Source organism: Pelophylax lessonae (assembly GCF_965119305.1).
Source record: "Pelophylax lessonae genome assembly, chromosome: 4".
Lineage (NCBI taxonomy): Eukaryota > Metazoa > Chordata > Amphibia > Anura > Ranidae > Pelophylax > Pelophylax lessonae.
The window spans coordinates 504676198-504702036 of record NC_138771.1 but is presented as its reverse complement, the minus strand read 5'-3'; the positions used below and the strand labels follow the sequence as shown (position 1 = coordinate 504702036).

The 25839-nt window shown below is 44.1% G+C and overlaps 1 protein-coding gene across 2 annotated transcripts in view; it reads left to right on the top strand.

Moving 5' to 3' along the window:
• LOC309554155 (uncharacterized protein) overlaps nucleotides 1-25839 on the top strand; it is a 145867-nt gene that overhangs the window by 75180 nt on the left and 44848 nt on the right. For both annotated transcript variants that reach the window (XM_082255758.1, XM_082255759.1), the window contains exon 5: nucleotides 12424-12521. In XM_082255758.1, the coding sequence (XP_082111884.1) occupies nucleotides 12424-12521 (98 nt within the window). The remainder of the gene's footprint in view (nucleotides 1-12423; nucleotides 12522-25839) is intronic.

The window sequence follows — 25839 nt, the reverse complement described above, 5'->3', positions numbered from 1 at the left end:
GACTCCATGGCAGCACACGTATGGGTAGGCTCCGCCTCCTCTCCTACCCTATAGGACCCCACTCCCATAAATCTTTGCTCCATACCAGGAGCCGTGTTCCTTTTTTGTCCTCCTCCTGCGAGAAGGAAGTCTTACCTTATAGGACGTCTATCGGTTTCAGGCGAGCTGGTGGCGTGTGGACCTTGTTGATGTCGGATGCCTCCTGTTTTATGTCCAGCAATCTCGATATTTATCGGGTGGACCCGGGCAATATTATTTTAAATGCTGAAGATGCCGTAAATCCTGAATGAGAGGTGGGCTGCATTGATGGCCAATACGTCCTTGCTATTGAGCGGATAGGCCCTGGTGCCCTGTCACACACGCATGAATTCATCCAGGCCTGAGACTGTTCGTTTATCGTCATGGTGGTAAAGTATAAAACTTTCTTTTGGTTTCATTGCATTTCCTGTTTGTGCGGTGGAGCGCTCCTGCGTTCCAGATCGTCGCTTAGGCTCCTCCCCCTGCCTCGCTGGACCTTCAATTGGTTGTCCAGGATGAGGCTTGGCCCTGGTATCGTCTGCGCATGCGCGCGCATCGCTCCCGATCTCCTATGACGATATTGCGTCCTTTGGGGCGTGGCTTTGCGGCGCCCGGGAGATTTAAGCAGCTGTCATTCCTGTTTACAATGGGATGTCTGCAGGCGTTGCGGTGGCTTCCCCGTGCTGTTTCTCTGCTCTTCAGCGGTGAGTCATGCTTTGATCCAGGTGCCATTTGGGGTAAAAGGGTTGGTGTGGAGACGAAAGTCAGTACATGTATGCTTACTTTCTTCCTGTGCAGGCTTTTGCTTCTATCTGCAAATGGATGCTTCACCATCCCACGGTGGCCAGTCCCTGCGCAACAGGTGAGCTAGTTTTTCTTAACCCTTACCTGCTTGCGTTGGCTGGTGGAATGGAGCCTAAGTGTGTTTTTCTTTCCCTATTTAGCCCTTTTAGGTCTGACCAACGCCCTATTTCTGGATCAAAGGATCGTTCTCCTTCAGCCCATCGGCATTCTTCATCAAAGTCTGGTCATAGGTCTAGCTCCAGGTCTAAACGACATGAGCACACTTCCAGTTCAGTCGCTCCGCGGTAATCCCGCCATTCTGACCGCAGTTCAGGGAAATCATGCTGGGGCTGTCGAGCCCATATCCCTGAGGATAGATCCCTATGTGATACCTGTTATTCCAGGGTTTTGAGGGAAAAGCAAGACACTGCACAACCAGTGGAGGCTATGGTCAGGCGGATTGTAAAAGAATCCCTTAGAGATTGGGATTCGAGCAGGCTTTCGGGTCACTCTTCAGAGGCTCCTGGTTTCCTCCCAAGGGATGAAGTGGAGCCAGGTACTTCCCAACCAAGTCGTCTGTCAGAAGATTCTACAGACAGTGAAGATGATTTGGTAGACCAGAATGTAGGTTTTGAACTTGCTATGGTCCCACCGCTAGTTAAGGCGGTTAAGGAGGCATTAAAATGGGAAGATCCAGCTGAGTCCCCAGCTAAACAGAAGAAATACTTCAAACATCTCAAAAAAGAGCGTTCCCATTTTCCCCTCCTAGGGGAATTGGGAGAAATTATTACAGACGAGTGGCAGGGAGTTGAAAAGAGAAACTCTTTGTCATCTAAGGTCTCCAGAATGTATCCCTTCAAGGATGATAAGGTGAAACATCTAGACTCCGCTCCCGCGGTGGATGCGGCCTTGATGAGGTTGGTGAAACACGTAACCTTACCATTGGAAGACTCAGTCTCATTCAAAGACGCTCTTGACAGGCGGATTGACACAGATCTTAAGAAGATTTATCTCTCCGCAGGTATGGCGTGTAAGCCGGCTCTGGCTTTGGCAGCCACATCCAAGGCAATGGAAGCCTGGGTAGACAGCGTGGAGGCTACACTTCAGAGTGTCTCCGAAGAGGTGGCCAGGAGTTCAGCCATTCAGGAGTTGAGACTGGCAACGGCTTTCTTGGGTGAGGCATCCATTGATATAATCCGCTTGGCGGCGCGGGTCATGCTGTCCTCTGTCACAGCCAAACGCGCCTTGTGGTTGCGCCCCTGGTTGGCTGACCCTGCCTCTAAGCAGGCCTGGTGCAAAATTCCCTTTGAGGGTTCCTCCCTCTTTGGTAATAAACTGGACAGTGCTATTACCCGTGCCACTGGTGGTAAATCTGGTTTCCTTCCCCAGGATCGCCGGTTGATAGATCAGAGAAGACCTCAAAACAGACAAAATCCTGATCGTGCCAGAGAGGCCCGTTTTTACAGGCCCGGTCGTGAGTTCAGGAAGAACTGGAAGCGCCCTCAGTCTACAGGGCAGAAGTTCTCCAAAGGAAAATCTTCAGCAAGCCGAGAGGCGACAAAGTCTTTTTGACATCGAACCTGTCCAGACGGTGCGGGTAGGCGCACGCTTGCTTCAGTTTGCGCACGTCTGGGCAGCCTCGATCGAAGATCAATGGGCCGTCAGAACCGTATCACACGGACATGTGTGGATTTTCGACAGAAGCCCCATTCTTCGCTTCATTCCTACGGCCTTACCCCGTTCAGAAGAGAAGAAGTCAACTCTTCTTACATATGTAGAATCCCTGGTTGCCCAGGGTGCGGCAGTGCCTGTCCCAACCGAGGAACGGTTCCAAGGCATCTACTCTCCGCTCTTCATGGTCTTGAAGAAAAGCGGCTCTTGGAGGCCGGTTATAGACCTAACACACCTAAATACCTTCATCAAGAAAGAGAGGTTCAGGATGGAAACACTTTTTACAATTCGGCAAGTGGTACAGCCAGAGGATTGGATGATATCCATAGACTTGAAAGATGCCTACTTTCACGTCCCAGTCGCAGCAGAAATGCAAAAATTTCTCCGATTCGCAGTGGGTCAGGTGCATCTTCAATTTACCTGTCTCCCTTTCGGGCTTACCACATCACCTCGAATCTTTTCCAAAATCTTACTGGCTGTAGTAGCCCTGATCAGAGCAAAAGGGATTCGTCTTTACCATTACTTAGACGACTTGCTCCTTCTGTCAGAACATCAGGATCAAATTCTGCTTCACAGATCTCAAGTAATTTCCACCCTTCAAGAGTTCGGGTGGCTCCTGAATTTGGAAAAAAGTCATCTGGAACCCACGAAGTCGTTGGTCTTCCTAGGGGCCCTCTTCAACACTTCCAGAGGCACTATCTCCCTTCCATTAGAGAAGATTCCGACAATTTGCAACAGGATTCGTCCGGCATTATCAGCCTCTCATCTCCGGGCGTCCCAGTGCATGAAGATAATTGGGACCATGGTTTCCACGGCTCCCATGGTGAAGTGGGCACAGTGGAAGATGAGGCCCTTTCAGATGGGATTCCTCCAACAATGGAATTTCGAGAATCCAGAAGTCCTCATTCGGATAACTACGTCCATGAAGGACAGCTTAACCTGGTGGCTTCAGCGAAAGAATCTTTTAAACTGCCATTCAATCGTTCCAGCGTCCTGGTTGGTCATGACCTCGGACGCCAGCAGGACGGGATGGGGAGCGCATTGCCTGTCGGAGGTGGCCCAGGGCAGATGGGACTTCCCTACATACGGGGTGGTCTCGAATGTGCTGGAGCTTCGGGCAGCGTTCTGTGCTCTCCAGGCCTTTCAGCATCTGGCGACCGATGCCTCGGTCCTCCTAAGACTGGACAATACGACAGCCGTCGCCTACATCAAGAGACAAGGAGGCACCCGCAGTCCTTCTCTTCTGAAAGAAGTGAAACCTATTATGGATTGGGCTCAAAGACATCTGTCCAACTTGTCAGCCGCCTATCTTCCGGGTGCCCAGAACGTCCAGGCAGACTTCCTCTCGAGGTCTGCTCTGGACAACAACGAGTGGTCACTCCATCCAGAGACCTTCATATGGATCATGTCTCTAGGTTACCATCCAGAGGTAGATCTGTTCGCATCTCCAAGCAATGCCAAACTGGAGAGATTCTACACGAGGTGGCGTTATCCCCAGGCCTACGGGGTAGACGCCCTGACGGATCATTGGAATTTTCAAACGGCCTATGCGTTTCCTCCAGTGCCAGTCATCTTCAAGTTTCTTCACAGACTCAGGACAGAGAGAGTGCAGATCATAGCGATTCTTCCCTTCTGGCCAAAGAGACCGTGGTTTCCTCTGTTGCTCCAGCTGAGCTGTCGGGACCCGATACCTCTGCCAGTCAGGCCGGACCTTCTGTCCCAAGGGCCTATTCTTCACCCCTGCCCAGCACAGCTTCATCTCATGGCATGGCTGTTGAGAGGGAAAGATTGAAAGCGCTCGGTTGTCCAAACGAGGCAATCGCTACAATGATGAGTGCCAGAAGACCCGGCACGAACAAGGTCTATGAAAAAATCTGGTCCAAGTTTAAGGATTATGTGGATAGCAGATCTAGCTCTGTCTCTGACCCAGGAATCCAGGATATTTTGGGCTTCCTCCAGTCCGGTCTGGACCTGTCATTGGCAGTAAGCTCCCTTCGGGTCCAAATTTCAGCCATTTCGGCCTTCACCGGGACTGCATGGGCGAAACACTCCCTGGTTCGCCAGTTCTTCAGAGGCGCTACTAGGTTAAGACCTCCTAGAAAGCCCAGGTTCCCTAAGTGGGATCTTCCTACGGTCTTGGAGTTTCTTTCCTCACTTACCTTGAATCAGAAGGATCCATTCTTCCTTAAAAACATCTCCATGAAAACAGCCTTTCTGGTGGCTATTACTTCGGCCAAACGGGTTTCTGAACTCGGTGCCTTGGGTTACAAGGAACTATTCCTTACGTTTTTCCCTGATCGGGTAGTATTGGTTCCGATGCTTGGCTCCAATCCGAAAGTAATGTCGGTATTCCATGTCAACCAGGAAATTGTCCTACCCACGTTCAAATCTCAAGATGAAAATTCTGTCCATCCTTTGGACGTGGGGGAAACTCTTCGGCTATATCTGGAGACTACAGCTCCTTTCCGCCAGTCAGACCATCTTTTTGTCCTCATCTGTGGAAAAAACAAGGGCAAACAAGCTTCCTCAAGATCTATAGCAAGTTGGATAGTTCAGACCATCCAGTGGGCATATAAAGCCAAGGGACTGGCTCCTCCAGAGGTGGTGACAGCTCATTCCACTAGAGGGATCTCTACGTCGTGGGCAGCTTCTCTTCATGTAGCTCCTGACGTGATTTGCAAAGCGGCTTCTTGGTCATCAATACATACCTTTATGTCGCATTACTGTGTTGAACCGGCTTCTTTATCTTCGGTCAACTTTGGTTTAAAAGTCTTGTCTGTTGACGGTGCAAATTAAACCTTTTTCTGTTAAACCAGCAGTTACCCGCCCGGGTGTGTATGGCTAGTTATTTCCCATACGTGTGCTGCCATGGAGTCTGTCAGGAAAACGGAAAATTTATATCAATACTTACCGTAATTTTCCTTTCCTGATGGACTCCATGGCAGCAGGAGTCCCCTCCCATCTGCTGGAGTAGTTCTAGTTATGGAACACGGCTCCTGGTATGGAGCAAAGATTTATGGGAGTGGGGTCCTATAGGGTAGGAGAGGAGGCGGAGCCTACCCATACGTGTGCTGCCATGGAGTCCATCAGGAAAGGAAAATTACGGTAAGTATTGATATAAATTTTCCGTTTTTTAAGCCCTAAAACCCAATAAACGCCCCTAAAAAGTGCCCAGGGTTCTGGGTCATGCCCCATTAACTATTAATCACACAAAAAAAAGTTCTTAAAAATTGTCATTTTTGATAAAAAAGCCAATTATTGAAAAAAAAAAAAGAGAGATTTTTTGGATTTAGTATCTGGGGGGTCTAAAAGGTGTGCATGTGAAGTTTTAGCTCTGTAGCATGTCCAGAACCATGAAAAAAAAAAAGATAATTTTTCAGTAGAACAGGGATGTGGGTCGGGACCCTCCTTTAACTTTAACACCTATATGATCTTTTTTTCTGGTTCTGGACATGCTACAGAGCTGAAACTTCACAGGTACACCTTTTAGACCCCCCCCCCCCCAGACACCAAATCACACAAAAAAGTTCTTAAAAATTGTCATTTTTGATAAAAAAGCCAATAATTGAAAAAATAAAAAAAAAAAAAAAAAAGAGAGATTTTTTAGATCTGGGGGGTCTAAAAGGTGTACATGTGAAGTTTTAGCTCTGTAGCATGTCCAGAACCAGAAAAAAAGATTGTTTGTATTAGAACACTTTCTTTCAGGACAGGTAGTTAGTTTCTCTCCCGGTTTAATAGCAGGCATTTTTTTGGGGTTCTTTGCAGTCAGGAAAAACATCTGAACTTGTGTATAGTGGTACTGTGCACAAGTTCTGATGTTTTGCCTGCCTCCAAAAACCCCCAAAAAATGGCAGCAAAAACACACCTGGGCGTTTTTTTTTTGGACGCTAGCGTTTTTTTGGCATTTTTTTGGGTTCTTTGCAGTCAGGAAAAACATCTGAACTTGTGTATAGTGGTACTGTGCACAAGTTCAGATGTTTTGCCTGTCCCCAAAAAACCCCCAAAAATGGCAGCAAAAACACACCTGGGCATTTTTTTTTTGGACGCTAGCGTTTTTTTTGGCATTTTTTTGGGTTCTTTTGAGGCAGGCAAAACATCTGAACTTGTCTATAGTGGTATATATACACACATAATTATATGTTTATACACACCTAGACATATATAGGTGTGATAGTAGCAGAAATATATTAGTGTAAATGATTTCATTAGCGCAAGCATATATTTCTGCTACTATCACACCTATATATGTCTAGGTGTGTATATAAATATATGTATGTGTGTATATACACCACTATAGACAAGTTCAAATGTTTTGCCTGCCTCAAAAGAACCCAAAAAAATGCCAAAAAAAACGCTAGCGTCAAAAAAAAAAAAAAAAAATGCCCAGGTGTGTTTTTGCTGGCATTTTTTGGGAGTTTTTGGAGGCAGGCAAAACATCTGAACTTGTGCACAGTACCACTATACACAAGTTCAGATGTTTTTCCTGACTGCAAAGAACCCAAAAAAATGCCAAAAAAAACGCTAGCGTCCAAAAAAAAATGCCCAGGTGTGTTTTTGCTGGCATTTTTTGGGGGTTTTTGGAGGCAGGCAAAACATCTGAACTTGTGCACAGTACCACTATACACAAGTTCAGATGTTTTTCCTGACTGCAAAGAACCCCAAAAAATGCCTGCTATTAAACCGGGAGAGAAACTAACTACCTGTCCTGAAAGAAAGTGTTCTAATACAAACGATCTTTTTTTTTTTCTGGTTCTGGACATGCTACAGAGCTGAAACTTCACATGTACACCTTTTAGACCCCCAGATCTGAAATCCAAAGTAAAAATAAAACAATCTCTTTTTTATTTAAATTTTTTCAATAATTGGCTTTTTTATCAAAAATTAAAATTTTTAAGAACTTCTTTTGTGTGATTTGGTGTCTGTGGGGTCTAAAAGGTGTACCTGTGAAGTTTCAGCTCTGTAGCATGTCCAGAACCAGAAAAAAAAAAAAGGATTGTTTGTATTAGAACACTTTAAACAGAGGTAGTTAGCTTCTCTCCCGGTTTAATAGCAGGCATTTTTGGGGTTCTTTGCAGTCAGGAAAAACATCTGAACATGTGTATAGTGGTACTGTGCACAAGTTCTGATGTTTTGCCTGCCTCCAAAACCCCCCCAAAAATGCCAGCAAAAACACACCTGGGCATTTTTTTTTTTTGACGCTAGCGTTTTTTTGGCATTTTTTTGGGTTCTTTTGAGGCAGGCAAAACATCTGAACATGTGTATAGGGGGTATATATAGACATATATGTCTGAATATATACCCCTAGACATATATAGGTGTGATAGTATCAGAAATATATTCCTGTAAATGATTTCATTAGCGCAAGCATTTATTTCTGCTACTATCACACCTATATATGTCTAGGGGTATATATTCAGACATATATGTCTATATATACCCCCTATACACATGTTCAGATGTTTTGCCTGCCTCCAAAACCCCCCAAAAAATGCCAGCAAAAACACACCTGGGCATTTTTTTTTTTTGATGCTAGCGTTTTTTTGGCATTTTTTTGGGTTCTTGGGTTCTTTTGAGGCAGGCAAAACATCTGAACATGTGTATAGGGGGTATATATAGACATATATGTCTGAATATATACCCCTAGACATATATAGGTGTGATAGTAGCAGAAATATATTCCTGTAAATGATTTCATTAGCGCAAGCATTTATTTCTGCTACTATCACACCTATATATGTCTAGGGGTATATATTCAGACATATATGTCTATATATACCCCCTATACACATGTTCAGATGTCATGTCTGACATCAAACATGTCCTCAAAAAAGCACTGGCAGTGGCAGCCCCTGCAGCATAAAAAATGCTTGGCTGGTGAGAAGCCATATTCCAGTTACGAAGCTATTCAGAGAAATGATCATTTCTCTATAGCGGTCACCCTGCTATGGAAGGGTTTTGTCACCCTGCCATAGCAGTCACTGCCAGTTAACCCTACACTACGGTCCCCTTACACTTAACACTTTCCCTACAGAAACTCAATTTTTGAAGCTAACTTAAGTGTAAAGGAGCACTCTAACTACACTAGATATCCCTTTCCTCACACTAAAAATAGGTAAATGACACTTTTAAAGTAAAATTAACAGAACTGCTTCCATTCTCTTCCATGTCCAGTATAACAATGCTAGGAATATGGCGGGGGCGATCTTATATACTGGGGGGCGTATTCACTAATGATTGGTCTAGGGACCCCCTAGTCACTCCAATCACATTCCTAGCATTCTCCTGCCCCCTCAATTGGCTTTTGCTAATGGTTCTGGTCCAATCACGGGCTTTTAAAGCCCATTTCCTAAAGCATTGCATTTTGGGCGGTTCTGGTTGCCGAATTCCGAACTTTTTGGGCAAAAAGTTCTAAATTCGGCCGAACCTCGAACACCCAATGTTCGGGCCGAACCGATGGAGGACCCGAACCGTTCGATCATCCCTAATCACAATCACACTAATACAAAAATACAAAAACACTGTATATTACGTTTGTATTAGTGCTGATGTGACAGAGGGCGTAGGGGTTAACTGGCGGTGATCAGGGGGGGATCAGGGGGTTAAATCTTTATTTGGGAGGGGTGGCGGGTAATTTAAGTGGAAAAGGGGGGCCGTAAGCGCTAGACCTGACCACAAATCACACTTATACGGGTATATAGCAAAATGCTATATACTGTATACGGTGTGTGTTGTGGCAGGGGTAGTAGGGGTGATCAGAGGGGGGGTCAGGGGGTTAAATCTTTATTGGGCGGGTGGCGGGGACCCTAAACCTTCTTGGGACAGAAACGTAGTCGCCTGCGCTAATTCTGATCACAATCACACTAATACAAAAATACAAAAACACTGTATATTACGTTTGTATTAGTGCCAATGTGACAGATGGTGTAGGGCTTAACTAGCGGTGATCAGGGGGGGTCAGGGGGGATCAGGGGCTTAAATCTTTATTAGGGGGGGTGGCGGGTAATTCAAGTGGAAAAGGGGGGGCCGCAAGCGCTAGACCTGACCACAAATCACACGTATACAGGTATATAGGAAAGTGCTATATGCTGTATACAGTGTGTGTTGTGTCAGGGACTGTAGGGGTTAATCGGGGGGCGATCGGGGGTGAAATGTGCCTATCTAAGTGTGTATGTACGTGCTTGGTGCTGTACTTACAATTAGATGTGCTCTCCTCTCACGCTGGATCCAAAAAGACCGTTGGGAGAGGAGGGCACATCTTCTCTAAGCCTGTGTTTACATTTCACAGGCGTAGAGTGTGATCTGATTGGGCAGGACTGATCAACAGGTCCAGGCCAAAAATGATTGGCCTGAACCTGATGACTGATTGGTTCTGAACCCAATCGAGTCATCGGCGGGTCCGCGGGTGCGCGCGCGCGCACCAGAGCGGTGAAGGCTAGTGACGTACCGATACGTCACTCTGCCTGGCCGGGGCTGACCGCCGCAGTATATAGTCGTGCGGCGGTCGGCAAGTGGTTAAGTGAGTGCTGATAGTTTGTAGGAGGAGTTTTCATTTCTCCCACGATTGTACTATTAGGCTTCAAGACCCTTAATTCTCTGTCTGAACATGTCTGGACAGTGCTGATTGGCCCTGTGCTGATCAAATGTACCCTCCCAAGAATAAAATAAATCATCCATCAATCAAGATGTGACATCCAACCCACTGTGTTATTTTTAAGTTACTGGGCATGGAGGAGGAGGGAGGGACTGGGCTGTCATTTAGGATCTGTATACATGCCCAAATGTGTGATGTTAATACCATGTGACCTGAAAAGCTCAGCTAAAACCAGGAAGTGTTCTCTGAGCAATAGAGACCAAACTGAGCATGTGCAGCTGAACTACACTTACTGTGCTTATCTGGACTTGTCCAGAGTGAACTTGCCGGAGGGGGAGGATCTGTGCATACAGGATCACACAACCTTTTTCCACAATGCAGAGAATTAATCACTTAAGTTACACAGGGAGTATAACGAGCATGCTATTCTGCACCTATAGACAGATTTTACTGTTGTGGGTTTAGTAACACTTTAAAGTCAGAGGAATTCCAATCTTAAACAGTCATCACTGGAACATGTATATCCATTTATAAATTTACCCTCTGCTTTCAGTCTCATTACAACTTTCAAATGTAGGATTTTTCCTTATGTTTTGTTTCAGTGACAATGGTTACCACAACAAATAGTGGGGCTAACCTCCACATTGACACACAGACCACAATAAAAACTTTGCAGGAGGTCAAATCCCATGCCTACTGAAAAAAAGTTTTCCCTTTACTTTAAAAACAGTGGATTCTGCACAGGATGAAATGTTCTGCCCTTACACTCTTGTAAAGGTCTCATAGATGAGTAAAAACAGAAACACTAAAAGAGATACCTCCCCATTGCAGTTCAAAAAAGATTTAAAAAAGCCAGCTAGTTAGTTAACTGATGTTGATCCAAGAATGAGATGTTAGCTTTGGATAGACTTACAGTCCAAACTTTTGCCTTGTGTTTTATTTTAATGGTTGGTCAGCGTTTCTACTTTGGGTCATGAAGTATAAAAGAGAAATTTAATTTTACTATGTACACTATGGTTGCTAGGCTTATTTGGCATGAAGGGGGTTGAATAGTCTTCCAATCTTTGAGTGCCTCGGATTGAAGTCATAGCCAAACTGGGGGACATTTGATAGACTTGGATATCTCACTGCATTATTGAACCTCTTAGGGGGATTTTATGTGGTGCTGTCTTTGGTATGTTCAACTGGAAGGAATTTCAGGTAGACCCAGGACACCCAAGTTGGATTTTACCTTCCCATTGGTCTGAGAACACCTATCAGGGTTCATGATCAAGCAAAAGCCCAGGGTGGCTTTCGGTTCCTGTAAGCTCTTCTTAAGGACCTCATGAACGTATTTGGCACTGTTTACATAGGTCTATGTAAAAGGGTCTACAGAAAGAATAACAGATATATCCAATATTTCCAGAAAATGATAAAGGTTAATGAAATAGTGAATAAAAGTTTTTTTTCACACAACATCAAAATCAGTCTTATGAGGAGCCTGTACGTGTTAATTAACATACTATTTAATGAATTTAACCAGGGGTTCCAGGTCCAAGATGTCGATAGTCTATTTTTATTCACCATTCACCACTTTTTTTGCTAACCTATTCTGAGAAAGCTGAAAAATGGTTGTGTACCTCCATCTATGAATGTCTGCAGCGGGGTAAATATGTGGGTTTTCTTTTTAATATTCACATTTTTATTGTGTCCAAATAGAGTAACGGTATTATTAAATGATGAGTTACTTAAAATCATTTTGACAAGGGGAGGATGTATGCTCATTGTGTAACTACCTCTATTTGATGTCATTCTAATCTAAGAGTCCCTTTAAAGCCCCTTGATATCATCCTTGTGCAGTCTCTGTAAAGTTGAGCTCAGGCTGGTAGAGGGGAAAGAAGCACACAGAGCCAATCATGTGCTAATAAGAACCAATCTGATAAGAGGGGAAATCAGAGTGACTGAGAGATGAGCTTGTTAGTCTGCTGCTTCTCCTTTTACTAAGTAATCACAGGCTGGAGGAGGGATAAGACCTGTAAGTGTTACTAAAATGCAGTACAGAAAAAATCAGGTCTCCTGCCTTGCCAGACAGGGCTGTCACTTTATGGTAGAGTTGTCTAAATCTCAGAATTTAAAGGTCAAACATGCTAATCCTTTGTAAGTTAAAACATCTCCCATATATGTACTTAATCTGTACATTTATCCAATTGCTTGTTTTCAGTTTTAAACTTTTTATTAGAAGGTGGACAATTAAAATAAGAAACAAGTAGCTAATGCATTTGTGTTTTGATTTCTAAAAATCTCAGATTATTGCAATTTTTGGATTAAGGACCTAATTTTTCATAGAATCACTTTTAAAATGTTACCTTTAACTTCTGCAGAAAAACGACAGCTGCTGTAAACTGTTGAATATAGTGAAGCAAGATTTACAGCTGAGTGAAAATGAGGACAGCGAGCCAGAGAACACAGAAAGTCCCAGGTATATGAATGTCATTTTTGGTGGCACTTAATGATACAGCTATATAAATTGTCCCTGTCAGGATTTTTTTTTATAATCTACTACTGCATTTCAAGGTATACAGAGATACAGCTAAACAACAATGGGCAGAAGCCGCTCAGGTGGATGGATGAAAGCCTGAAGGTCGGGTGCACATCTGGTCCGTAATCCAAACAGCAATGAGTACAAGAAAAGTTGACTGCACTCTGGCAAAAAGGCAATTGTGATATTTATTGAATAAAGGTATCCAATATGACAAACATCATGGACATAAAAGGCATGCCTGCTATGTCCATAGTGTTTTTCATATTGGATACCTTTATTCAATTAATATCACCATTGCCTTTTTGCCAGGGTGCGGTCAACTTTTCTTGTACTCATATGCGGAGATACACACGTGTAAAATATGAAGGGAGTTACAAAAGGAATAAAGCAGAGGATAAACAATAAACATATAGTAAATGTACAAAGAACCATTAAGTTTCATAAGGAGTTGTCAATCCCTGGAGGATAAGAAGGATATTGTCAAAAGAGTAACCTGTGCAAATGTTGCATGAAAATATCCTAAAAACATGGGAGTGGTTAGCAGAAACATACACGTACAACGTTCTACAGACTTCCTCAGCCCCTTAAGGGATAGAGTTAAGCCTCGTACACACGCAACGAATTTCCGCCGACCGGTCGTCCGTCTTTTGTCCAGAGTGCATGTCTGTTGGTTGGAATGTGCTCTAGACTGCACACAAATTTTCCCGTACGACAGAATTCTACTTCAGAAGTGATGTCATGTGTTGGATTGCTTTGTATGTGTTCTTTCATCTCTGAGCATGCCTAGTCTTGCTCTTAAGATTTTTCCCCATCGAAATCTGTACTATTGAGACGAAAATCGGATGTGTTTTGACGGAGGACAAAAATTTTAATGCCTGCACACCAGGATTTTTTCGGCCGAAAAGTCGGAGTCGGCTGTCGGAAGCACCATACTAACAATCCGAAAATCTGCAGATCGTTCGTCGGACGAAATTTCCCGGCCGAATTTCTTCTCGTGTGTACGGGGCTTAAGTTTCTGTTGGGGATTTCTTTTTATCAGACTACACAGTAAGAAGCCCAGCTAAGTGATTACTGAATTGAGATAAAATAAACACAAAAGACTAAAACTGGCTATAACGCTGTGCGAAAGGGTTGCTTTGTTGGCTCCCTCCTACCCAACATTTCTCAACTGGAATATCCAAGGAGCTAGACAGAAAACTGTCAGTCTGAACAGTGACTGCATTCAATCAGATGCAGCCATCGTTTGGGTATATAAACAGCTGGCAGGGCAGTCCATCCGCCCGTATATCGTGATCTGAGAAATTGGTTTGTTTTTTTAAGGAAAAAAAGCTATCAGTGTATGGACAGCCTAAGATATTTTTAAAAATTGGAAGCAGAGTGATAAACTATATTTTTTCATTAAAAGCCATATGTGGCTGAGATAATGGCATCAGTCTGCTGCAGGCAAGAGGAAGCATTTTCCTCAGTCGCTCCTCTCTCCCCCAGAGAGCAGAGTAGCTTTAGCTGTAGAAAGCCGCTTTAAAAACGCAAGTTTTACCGCATTTTTTAGCGAAAAAACATTTCTCAGAGTTAGGCTTCTAGAACACTGCAGCTTGAAAAAGCTCAGTACAGCTTTTTTTTTTTCAGTGAGCTAAAGTACAGCCTATCAATTGTAATGTGTGTAAACAAGTGCTGTGCATTCTTCAGTAAAATGCGCACGAGTGTATGCAAATGCCCGTTTACATATTGTGCAGAACAGGATCGCAGGAATACATTTTCAAGCATGTGTGCGAAAGTGCGTGCAAAATTGCTTGAACGCATATACACGAAATTGCGTGTAATTATGCACACATACATTAAAAGAAAAGTATGAAAAAGTAGATGTTCAAACATGTGCAAAAGGCCCTAGAGTGATTTTACAGCTGAAAAACACCTCTTCAATAGTGATGTCGCGAACCTAAAATTCGCGGTTCGCGAACGGCGAACGCGAACATCGGCAAATGTTCGCGAACCGGCGAACCGGGCGAACCGCCATAGACTTCAATAGGCAGGCGAATTTTAAAACACACAGGGACTCTTTCTGGCCACAATAGTGATGGAAAAGTTGTTTCAAGGGGACTAACACCTGGACTGTGGCATGCCGGAGAGGGATCACGCAAAAAAAAGTTCTTAAAAATTATAATTTTTTGATAGAGAGCCAATTATTGGAAAAATTAAAAAAAAATAAAAATAAAAAATTTCTTTGGATTTAGCATCTGGGGGGTCTAAAAAGTGTACCTGTGAAGTTTCAGCTCTGTAGCATGTCCAGAACCCCTAAAAAACAGCATTTTTCTTATATTTTCAGGAATATGGCTTCTCTGCGGCTGGCTTTTTCTCTTGCAGGCATTTAGCGGGCATTTTTTTAGGCAGGCATGTCATTTTTTGTATTTAGTGTCTGGGGGGGGTCTAAAAAGTGTACCTGTCAAGTTTCAGCTCTGTAGCATGTCCAGAACCCCTAAAAAACAGCATTTTTCTTATATTTTCAGGAATACGGCTTCTCTGCGGCTGGCTTTTTCTCTTGCAGGCATTTATCGGGCATTTTTTTAGGCAGGCATGTCATTTTTTGTATTTAGTGTCTGGGGGGTCTAAAAAGTGTACCTGTCAAGTTTCAGCTCTGTAGCATGTCCAGAACCCCTAAAAAACAGCATTTTTCTTATATTTTCAGGAATACGGCTTCTCTGCGGCTGGCTTTTTCTCTTGCAGGCATTTATCGGGCATTTTTTTAGGCAGGCATGTCATTTTTTGTATTTAGTGTCTGGGGGGTCACAAAAGTGTACCTGTCAAGTTTCAGCTCTGTAGCATGTCCAGAACCCCTAAAAAACAGCATTTTTCTTATATTTTCAGGAATACGGCTTCTCTGCGGCTGTCTTTTTCTCTTGCAGGCATTTATCGGGCATTTTTTTAGGCAGGCATGTCATTTTTTGCATTTAGTGTCTGGGGGGTCACAAAAGTGTACCTGTCAAGTTTCAGATCTGTAGCATGTCCAGAACCCCTAAAAAACAGCATTTTTCTTATATTTTCAGGAATACGGCTTCTCTGCGGCTGTCTTTTTCTCTTGCAGGCATTTATCGGGCATTTTTTTAGGCAGGCATGTCATTTTTTGTATTTAGTGTCTGGGGGGTCACAAAAGTGTACCTGTCAAGTTTCAGCTCTGTAGCATGTCCAGAACCCCTAAAAAACAGCATTTTTCTTATATTTTCAGGAATACGGCTTCTCTGCGGCTGTCTTTTTCTCTTGCAGGCATTTATCGGGCATTTTTTTAGGCAGGCATGTCATTTTTTGTATTTAGTGTCTGGGGGGTCACAAAAGTGTACCTGTCAAGTTTCAGATCTGTAGCATGTCCAGAACCCCTAAAAAACAGCATTTTTCTTATATTTTCAGGAATACGGCTTCTCTGCGGCTGTCTTTTTCTCTTGCAGGCATTTATCGGGCATTTTTTTAGGCAGGCATGTCATTTTTTGTATTTAGTGTCTGGGGGGTCACAAAAGTGTACCTGTCAAGTTTCAGCTCTGTAGCATGTCCAGAACCCCTAAAAAACAGCATTTTTCTTATATTTTCAGGAATATGGCTTCTCTGCGGCTGTCTTTTTCTCTTGCAGGCATTTATCGGGCATTTTTTTAGGCAGGCATGTCATTTTTTGTATTTAGTGTCTGGGGGGTCACAAAAGTGTACCTGTCAAGTTTCAGCTCTGTAGCATGTCCAGAACCCCTAAAAAACAGCATTTTTCTTATATTTTCAGGAATACGGCTTCTCTGCGGCTGTCTTTTTCTCTTGCAGGCATTTATCGGGCATTTTTTTAGGCAGGCATGTCATTTTTTGTATTTAGTGTCTGGGGGGTCACAAAAGTGTACCTGTCAAGTTTCAGCTCTGTAGCATGTCCAGAACCCCTAAAAAACAGCATTTTTCTTATATTTTCAGGAATACGGCTTCTCTGCGGCTGTCTTTTTCTCTTGCAGGCATTTATCGGGCATTTTTTTAGGCAGGCATGTCATTTTTTGTATTTAGTGTCTGGGGGGTCACAAAAGTGTACCTGTCAAGTTTCAGCTCTGTAGCATGTCCAGAACCCCTAAAAAACAGCATTTTTCTTATATTTTCAGGAATACGGCTTCTCTGCGGCTGGCTTTTTCTCTTGCAGGCATTTATCGGGCATTTTTTTAGGCAGGCATGTCATTTTTTGTATTTAGTGTCTGGGGGGTCACAAAAGTGTACCTGTCAAGTTTCAGCTCTGTAGCATGTCCAGAACCCCTAAAAAACAGCATTTTTCTTATATTTTCAGGAATACGGCTTCTCTGCGGCTGTCTTTTTCTCTTGCAGCCATTTATCGGGCATTTTTTTAGGCAGGCATGTCATTTTTTGTATTTAGTGTCTGGGGGGTCTAAAAAGTGTACCTGTCAAGTTTCAGCTCTGTAGTATGTCCACAACCCAAAAAAAACAGCATTTTTCTTATGATTTTTAGTAGAAAACTAATGCAGTGTCTTTCCAGCTGTCTTTTTTTCTTTCTGGCAAGCTGAAATATGATATGCCAAGGCAAACATGCCTATCAGTTGAGCTATGACACAGACAACACTGCACACATGGGGAAATATGTAAAACAAAAAACAGGAAAAGGAAATTAGGTGACGGTAACAAAACATGATATTGTGATTGGCCAAATAAAAAGTCACCTCGCGATGAGGTCGCGCCAAAGTCGCGCTAAGTCGCGCCAAAGTCGCACTGGAAGCGACGCTACTTTAGTGGTAGCGGCAGTGTAAACCAGCACTAAAACATCCAGTGTGTGAATACGATCAGGTATGATGTTTTATCGGTCAAGTAGTGTAAGGGTTACGCCCGTTGCCCGCTTCACAGTGACAGACCAAACTCTGACAGACCAAACTCCCCGTTTAACAGTCAGTCAGTCCATTTGCACAACCGCAAACTCCCAATTTGCACAAGGTTGGATACCAAGCTAGCCATGTCCCGTTCCTTGTCCTCACTGACATCATTGAAGGTCTCTTCCTCCACCCAGCCACATACAACACCAAGGGTCCCCGAAAGGTGAGAACAAGCCCCCTGGGACGCCTGCTGTGGCTGGTATTCCACCTCCTCAAAGCCACCTTCCTCCTCTGACTTCTCTTCTTCAGACTCCTCTCTCTGCGTTGCCACAGGTCCAGCAATTGACAACGACAAGGCTGCTTCTGGTGGTGATGAGGACCACAACTCTTCCTCTTCATGCTCATCTACAGCCTGATCCAGTACTCTTCGCAGGGCACGCTCCAGAAAAAACGCATATGGGATGAGGTCGATGATGTTGCCTTGGGTTCGACTGACCACCAGGGTTGTCATCTCCGCAAAAGGACGCATGAGCCTACAGCCATTGTTCATGAGCATTCAGTAACGCGGCCAAAAAATACCCAGCTCCGCAGAAAGAATGAAAGAAAATGAATGTTTTTTTTTATGAAAAATTATCCTGCGGATCGCTTTTGGTCTGTACACAATGAAGCAACGACCTTATCATCTGGGGTGTGCCAACACAATCCTAGAGGTGATCGCTTCATTGTGATACGCAAGCCCCTTCACCACGACAAGGTAACGATCACGAAGGGGAATTGACACATGTATGTGCCTTTTTTTTTGTTTTTTGTTTTTTTGCAGCCACAGTGTAGCACCAGAGGCCAGAAAAATTAGGCATGTACACATGCATGAAAAAGTAGGTATTGTTGCAGCCGCTGCTGTAGCAGCGGCCTGAAAAATTGAGGTTTTAAGGCAGAAAGTGCACTAAAACATTGCTGCTTGAACCGTAGTTGGTGGCGGAGACGTCACGTAAGTCATCCGGCATGCAGAGAATGATTATATACAGCAGCGTGTGGACCATTTTTAGGCCAAGGCATCTCAGTCATCACCAGGCCTTTTTTAGTCAAATGCATCCCCCACTGTCAGTCCCTTCGGGATCCATGCCTCATTCATCTTAATAAACGTGAGGTAATCAAGACTTTTTTGACCTAGGCGACTTCTCTTCTCAGTGACAATACCTCCTGCTGCGCTGAAGGTCTTTTCTGACAGCACACTTGAAGCGGGGCAGGCCAGAAGTTCAATGGCAAACTGGGATAGCTCAGGCCACAGGTCAAGCCTGCACACCCAGTAGTCAAGGGGTTCATCGCTCCTCAGAGTGTCGATATCTGCAGTTAAGGCAAGGTAGTCTGCTACCTGTCGGTCGAGTCGTTCTCTGAGGGTGGACCCCGAAGGGCTGTGGCGATGCATAGGACTAAAAAAGCTCTGCATGTCCTCCATCAACAAGACGTCTGTAAAGCGTCCTGTCCTTGCCGGCGTGGTTGTGGTGGTAGGAGGAGGATTACTTTCACCTCTTCCCCTGTTGGATTCCCGTTGTGCTGTGACATCACCCTTATACGCTGTGTAGAGCATAGTTTTTAACTTATTTTGTAGCTGCTGCATCCTTTGCGACTGCCGGTAATTGGGTAACATGTCACAGACTTTCTGCTTATACCGGGGGTCTAGTAGCGTGGCCACCCAGTACAGGTCGTTCTCCTTCAGCCTTTTTATACGAGGGTCTCTCAACAGGCATGACAGCATGAAAGACCCCATTTGCACAAGGTTGGATGCCGAGCTACTCATGTCCAATTCCTCGTCCTCACTGATGTCATTGAAGGTGTGTTCTTCCCCCCAGCCACGTACAACACCACGGGTACCAGATAGGTGACAACGAGCACCCTGGGATGCCTGCTGTGGTTGGTGTTCCTCCTCCTCAAAGCCACATTCCTCCTCTGACTCCTCTTCCTCACACTCCTCTTCCAGTGTTGCCGCAGGTCCAGCAATCGATGGTAAGGCTGTTTCTGGTGGTGGTGATGGTGACCACAACTCTTCCTCTTCCTCTTCACGCTCATCTATGGCCTGATCCAGCACTCTTCGCAGGGCACGCTCCAGGAAAAAAACATATGGGATGATGTCGCTGATGGTGCCTTCAGTGCGACTCACTAGGTTTGTCACCTCCTCAAAAGGACGCATGAGCCTACAGGCATTGCGCATGAGCGTCCAGTAGCGTGGCAAAAAAATACCCAGCTCCGCAGAGGCTGTCCTAGCACCCCGGTCATACAAATACTCGTTGACCGCTTTTTCTTGTTGGAGCAGGCGGTCGAACATTAGCAGTGTTGAATTCCAACGTGTCGGGCTGTCGCAAATCAAGCGCCTCACTGGCATGTTGTTTCGCCGCTGAATATCTGCAAAGTGCGCCATGGCCGTGTAGGAACGCCTGAAATGGCCACACACCTTCCTGGCCTGCTTGAGGACGTCCTGTAAGCCTGGGTACTTCTGCACAAAACGTTGCACAATCAGATTCAACACATGTGCCATGCACGGCACATGTGTCAACTTGCCCAAATTCAATGCCGCCAACAAATTGCTCCCGTTGTCACACACCACTTTGCCGATCTCCAGTTGGTGCGGGGTCAGCCACTGATCCACCTGTGCATTCAGGGCGGACAGTAGTGCTGGTCCGGTGTGACTCTCTGCTTTCAGGCAAGTCAACCCCAAGACAGCGTGACACTGTCGTATCCGGCATGTGGAATAGCCCCTGGGGAGCTGGGGGGGTGCAGTTGGTGTGGAGCAAGACGCAACAGCAGAAGAGGACTCAGCCGAGGAGGTTAGCAAAGAGGATGGAGTAGGAGGAGTAGAGGAGGTGGCAGCAGGCCTGCCTGCAAGTCGTGGCGGTGTCACCAACTCCTCTGCAGCAGAGCCACGCATTCCATGCTTGGCAGCCGCCAGCAGGTTTACCCAATGCGCAGTGTACGTTATATACCTGCCCTGACCGTGCTTTGCAGACCAGCTATCAGTGGTCAGATGGACCCTTGCCCCAACACTGTGTGCCAGACGTGACATGATTTCTTTTTCCACAATAGAGTACAGGTTGGGGATTGCCTTTTGTGAAAAATAATTTCGGCCGGGTACCTTCCACTGCGGTGTCCCAATAGCGACAAATTTTTTGAAGGCCTCAGACTCCACCAGCTTGTATGGTAAAAGCTGGCGGGCTAAGAGTTCCGACAAGCCAGCTGTCAGACGCCGGGCAAGGGGGTGACTCTGCGAGATTGGCTTTTTGCGCTCAAACATTTCCTTCACAGACACCTGACTGTGGGCAGGTGACGAGCAGGAACTGCTGAAGGTGAGAGGCGGAGGGGCGGGTTGTTGATAGGGGGCATGGAGGACAGCAGTGGTTGACGTGGCTGAAGATGCTGGACCAGGAGGAGGATGGTGGCTTTCAGTTTGTGTGCTGCTTTTACTCATGTGTTGATCCCATAGGCGTTTGTGATGTGAGATCATGTGCCTTCGCAAAGCAGTTGTACCTAGGTGGGTGTTGGACTTCCCACGACTCAGTTTCTTTTGGCACAGGTTACAAATGGCATTGCTGATATCAGAGGCAGACACACAAAAAAAATGCCACACTGCTGAGCTTTGCAAGGACGGCATTCTGGTGGTGGCAACAGCTTGCGTTGATTGGCGTGCTGTCTGGCTGACCCCGGGTGCCGAATCTACATGCTGTCTGACTGCGCCACTAGCTCCTTGCGATGACCTCCTCCCCCTGCTTCCAACTCGTCTCCTCCTCCTCTCTGTCTCCCCATCTGAACTTTCCCCCTCTTCTTCTGCTCTTCGAGCAGGCACCCAGGTGACATCCACAGACACATCGTCATCATCAGCCGCTTCACTTGACAACTCAGCAAAGGCAGCAGCAGCAGGTACAACATCATCATCATCACAATGTACGTCCATGTGTATAATGCTGCCTGACTGAGACATATCCCCGTTATCTACATCCTCTGGCACTAATAGTTGCGCATCACTTATTTCTTCAAACTGATGTGAAAATAACTCCTCTGACGGATCAAGTGAAGCGGCTGTGGTGCTAGTGTTGGTGGTGGTGCCGGCGGGCTGGCGAGTGGTAAATTGAGAGGTGCCCGAAGTTGAGCTGGAGGAGGATGGTGCATTAAGGTTCCGAGCGGAAGCTGTAGACGATTGGGTGTCCTGTGTAAGCCAGTCAACTATGGCCTCAGAATTTTTTGAGTTCAGGGGCTGTGGTGGCCTCTGAACACTGGGCATTATTCTAGAGCCTAAGGAAATCACAGCACCACGACCACGACGGCCCTTGCGGGGTGGCCTGCCTCTGCCTGTCATTTTTTTTTTAATGTGTTGTTACTGTTGTACTATGAGTGCAAGCTGCTGTGCCACCTTATATATCAGTGGTGGGTGGGCAGTGGCACAGTACACTCTCTGTGGACCTGACAGCAGTCACTGGCACCCAGGCAACTGCAATTTAAAAAATATATATATTTTTTTTTACTTTGCAAGCTGCTGTGCCACCTTATATATCAGTGGTGGGTGGGCAGTGGCACAGTACACTCTCTGTGGACCTGACAGCAGTCACTGGCACCCAGACAACTGCAATTTAAAAAATATATATATATTTTTTTACTTTGCAAGCTGCTGTGCCACCTTATATATCAGTGGTGGGTGGGCAGTGGCACAGTACACTCTCTGTGGACCTGACAGCAGTCACTGGCACCCAGGCAACTGCAATTTAAAAAAATATATATATATTTTTTACTTTGCAAGCTGCTGTGCCACCTTATATATCAGTGGTGGGTGGGTGGGCAGTGGCACAGTACACTCTCTGTGGACCTGACAGCAGTCACTGGCACCCAGGCAACTGCAATTTAAAAAAATATATATATTTTTTTTACTTTGCAAGCTGCTGTGCCACCTTATATATCAGTGGTGGGTGGGCAGTGGCACAGTACACTCTCTGTGGACCTGACAGCAGTCACTGGCACCCAGGCAACTGCAATTTAAAAAAATATATATATTTTTTTTACTTTGCAAGCTGCTGTGCCACCTTATATATCAGTGGTGGGTGGGCACACAGTGGCACTGCAGTGGGCACAGTACACTCTGTGGACCTGACAGTCACTGGCAGCCCAGGCAACTGCAATAATAAAAAATATTTTTTTTTTCAATTTATTGCAACAAGATGCTGTGCCAACGTATATATATCAGTGGTGGGCAGTGCACTGCAGTGGGTACAGTGCACTCTGTGGACCTGACACAGCACTCACTGCAATTATGACAGAGAAAAAAAAAATATTTTTTAAAATGCCAGGTACTGTGCCTGTGCCACCCGAAATGAGTGTGGTGTGCACACAGTACAGTCTGTGGTAGGTCTGTGGCCTCTCACACACAGCGAGCAGGCAACTGCAGTGTACAATAGATATATATATATATATATATATAAAGAAAAAAATCTATTACCTTACCAGCCCTTGAAAGGGCTTTTGGGGACACTATATATATATATATATGTATATATATATAAATAAAAAAATCCTCAATTACCAGCCCTTAAAAGGGCTTTTGGGGACACTAGATAGATATAGATATATATATATATGAAGAAACAACTCAATTACCAGCCCTTAAAAGGGCTTTTGGGGACGCTAGGTATATATATATATATATATATATAAAAAAAAAAAAAAAAAACACAAATACCAGCCCTTAGAAGGGCTTTTTGGGGTGCTGATATTACAGCAGTAGTGGACCAAGAACACTGCAAGACCAGGAACACTGACTAACTGTCCCTAGCTTAACAGCAGCAGCAGCAGCAGCAGCTCTCTCCCTATTCTCACTACACACACTGCTTCAGAATGATCTAAGATGGATGCTGCCCTTGCTTATTTATAGGAGGTGGGAGGGTGTGGGAGGGAGGTACACTGATTGGCTGGAAATGTGTCTGCTGACTGTAAAGTTCAGGGTCAAAGTTTGCCTCAATGATGTCTTATGGGGGGCGGACCGAACATCGCATATGTTCGCCGGCAGCGGCGAACGCGAACATGCTAAGTTCGCCGGGAACTGTTCGCCGGCGAACAGTTCTATACATCTCTACTCTTCAACCCCCAGAACTACCAGAAAACCCCCTACCAAAAAACACTGATAAAAGCCTATGTGTGCATGGACACATAGGATAACATGCTGGGGAGTTTACTGGCTGCAGAATAAAAATCCTAAAGCCAAAAACAGCAACTGTAAAAACATGCAGTGTTCATGAGGACGAATTACAAGCTCCACCAAGCCATTGCTGAATTAGGGTGTGCTTTCCTATTATGAAAATGAATATTAAGCTAGTAAAAATGTTTGGCCTTACAAACACATAGCAGATTTTGCAGATTAACTCCCATTGGAATTGATGATCTTTAATAAAATGGGTTAAGTCCTTTCAATGTGTGCTACCTAAGTGACCCAGGTTACCAAATTTGACGCTTGTGTGTAGGCATGAGCAAAATGTTCAGCTTTCACTTCCCTGAAATATCAATAAAAATCAGGTTATTTCAGTGAAATTTCACCATTTTAGCAAAATGCAATGAAGTTTGTGGGAAGGTTAAATTAATTTGGTTTTGGTGCGTTTTAAGGGTAGAGTGGGCTTTAAATGATTCCTGAGTGTTAGAGAAGCTCCTTTCACCCTATAATAGAAGTATTTGTGTGCAACAAACAGCCCTTTATTAGCACAAATATTTTAAAAAAATTTCACAGAGAATGAAAACAGCCAGTGGGAAAAAAGTAAAATAAAACATTAAAAGTCACAATACACAAATATAAATTAAACACTAAATTAAATAAATTAAACTAATGTGCATTCACCCAAAAAGCCACACCCTCTCAATGAAGAAAAAGAAAGATTCAATTTTTTCTCTTTATAAAAGCACAGAAAACTAAAGGACTTTAAATGCTTACCAACATCTTTTCCATAAATTGTATAGAGTAAAAAAAAAAAATCAAAATTTCACCCAAACACTTAAATGCCCCCCCAAAAAATGTTTAAGCATGCATGTATGAATGTAAAAATGCACGTGTCGCGAGGACCCATGCATAAAAACGCTCATTGCACATATTACATATCGCCATGCTTGCCAGAAAGATTGTAATAATTCTAATGCTTTGCAATGCTTTTAAAGCATCGCCTATAAAAAATATAGGGTGCCAACATTTGATGCCATTTCACAGGTACATACATTTTTAAGGGTAGACATGTTTCATTTCTATTTACTTGGCGCATGTCATCTTTTATATTTTGTCAAAATTGGGTAATTTATAGCATTTGTGAGCTCTAAAATGAACTTTATTGTATTTTTTACTGAGTATTTGGATTTCCCATATTGTTACATTATTGTATCACTTAAAAAATTGGAGCTACAACTGTTTCATTTTCTAGAGTGTCTGCATTCAGAAAATATATAATGTTGAAAGAGGTTTATGCAATTTTTTTAATTTTTTAAATGTGTACAATAAATGCAAAAAACGGCTCTGGCAGCGAAAGGGTTATATTGCTCTTAAAGGTAATGGAAGCTTCTTCTACTATCCTGGACCTATCATTAGCCTCATTATATTATGTTTTTTTTTCTCACTCAGAAAAAAATAATCAAAAAGAAATTAATTAAAACACCCAAACACCCCACATCCTCCAAAATAAATAAATAAAGAAAGAAAGAAAGATACATTTTTTTAAGCAATATTCATATTTGTCAGAGTCACTCTACACACCCCAGCTCATATGTACGGTGGCTTACAACATATAATGTAGCTTGTTGGTTATTTTTTTTATAACACACAAACACACACACACACTTATATATGTAAAATCAGGTGATAAAATAGTTGATATTTAGAAAGATTGCAGTCTGTCATGGGTCAGATATGGTGACACCGCTGTCATCGACTTATCTACTGTGAGCAGTTGTTTACGTCTGAACGCAGCACTTTGATTACCGCTAGAGACATCAACCCCCTGCTGCACTCCCTTGATTCATCCTTCTGATAATAAATGTTTATATAACAACTGTTCATGTCCTGCAAAATGCCAATAAAAGAATTCTACATCTAGAGATAAAAAATGCAACAAAGAGTAGTGGGGAAATGATTACACTTGTTCAAAGATATTATGGAGATTGACAGGGCCTAGATCCAGAAGATCTACAGGTGTACGTTTATTTGCATATCTGTGCCTGACACATCAATTTCCCCTCCTAGCACCCTTCCCAATTCAACTCCAACACTCTAAGAACACAGGTTCCCTTCTTCGCTCTCAGACAGTGATGTGCTGTTTGTAATGATAGTGCAGTGTATTAACCCAGCCTTCCAGGTGTTACATTTTTCTTACCTGGTCCCCCCTGTTTGGGTCCCTTGTTTCTGCCTACGGGAACCACCA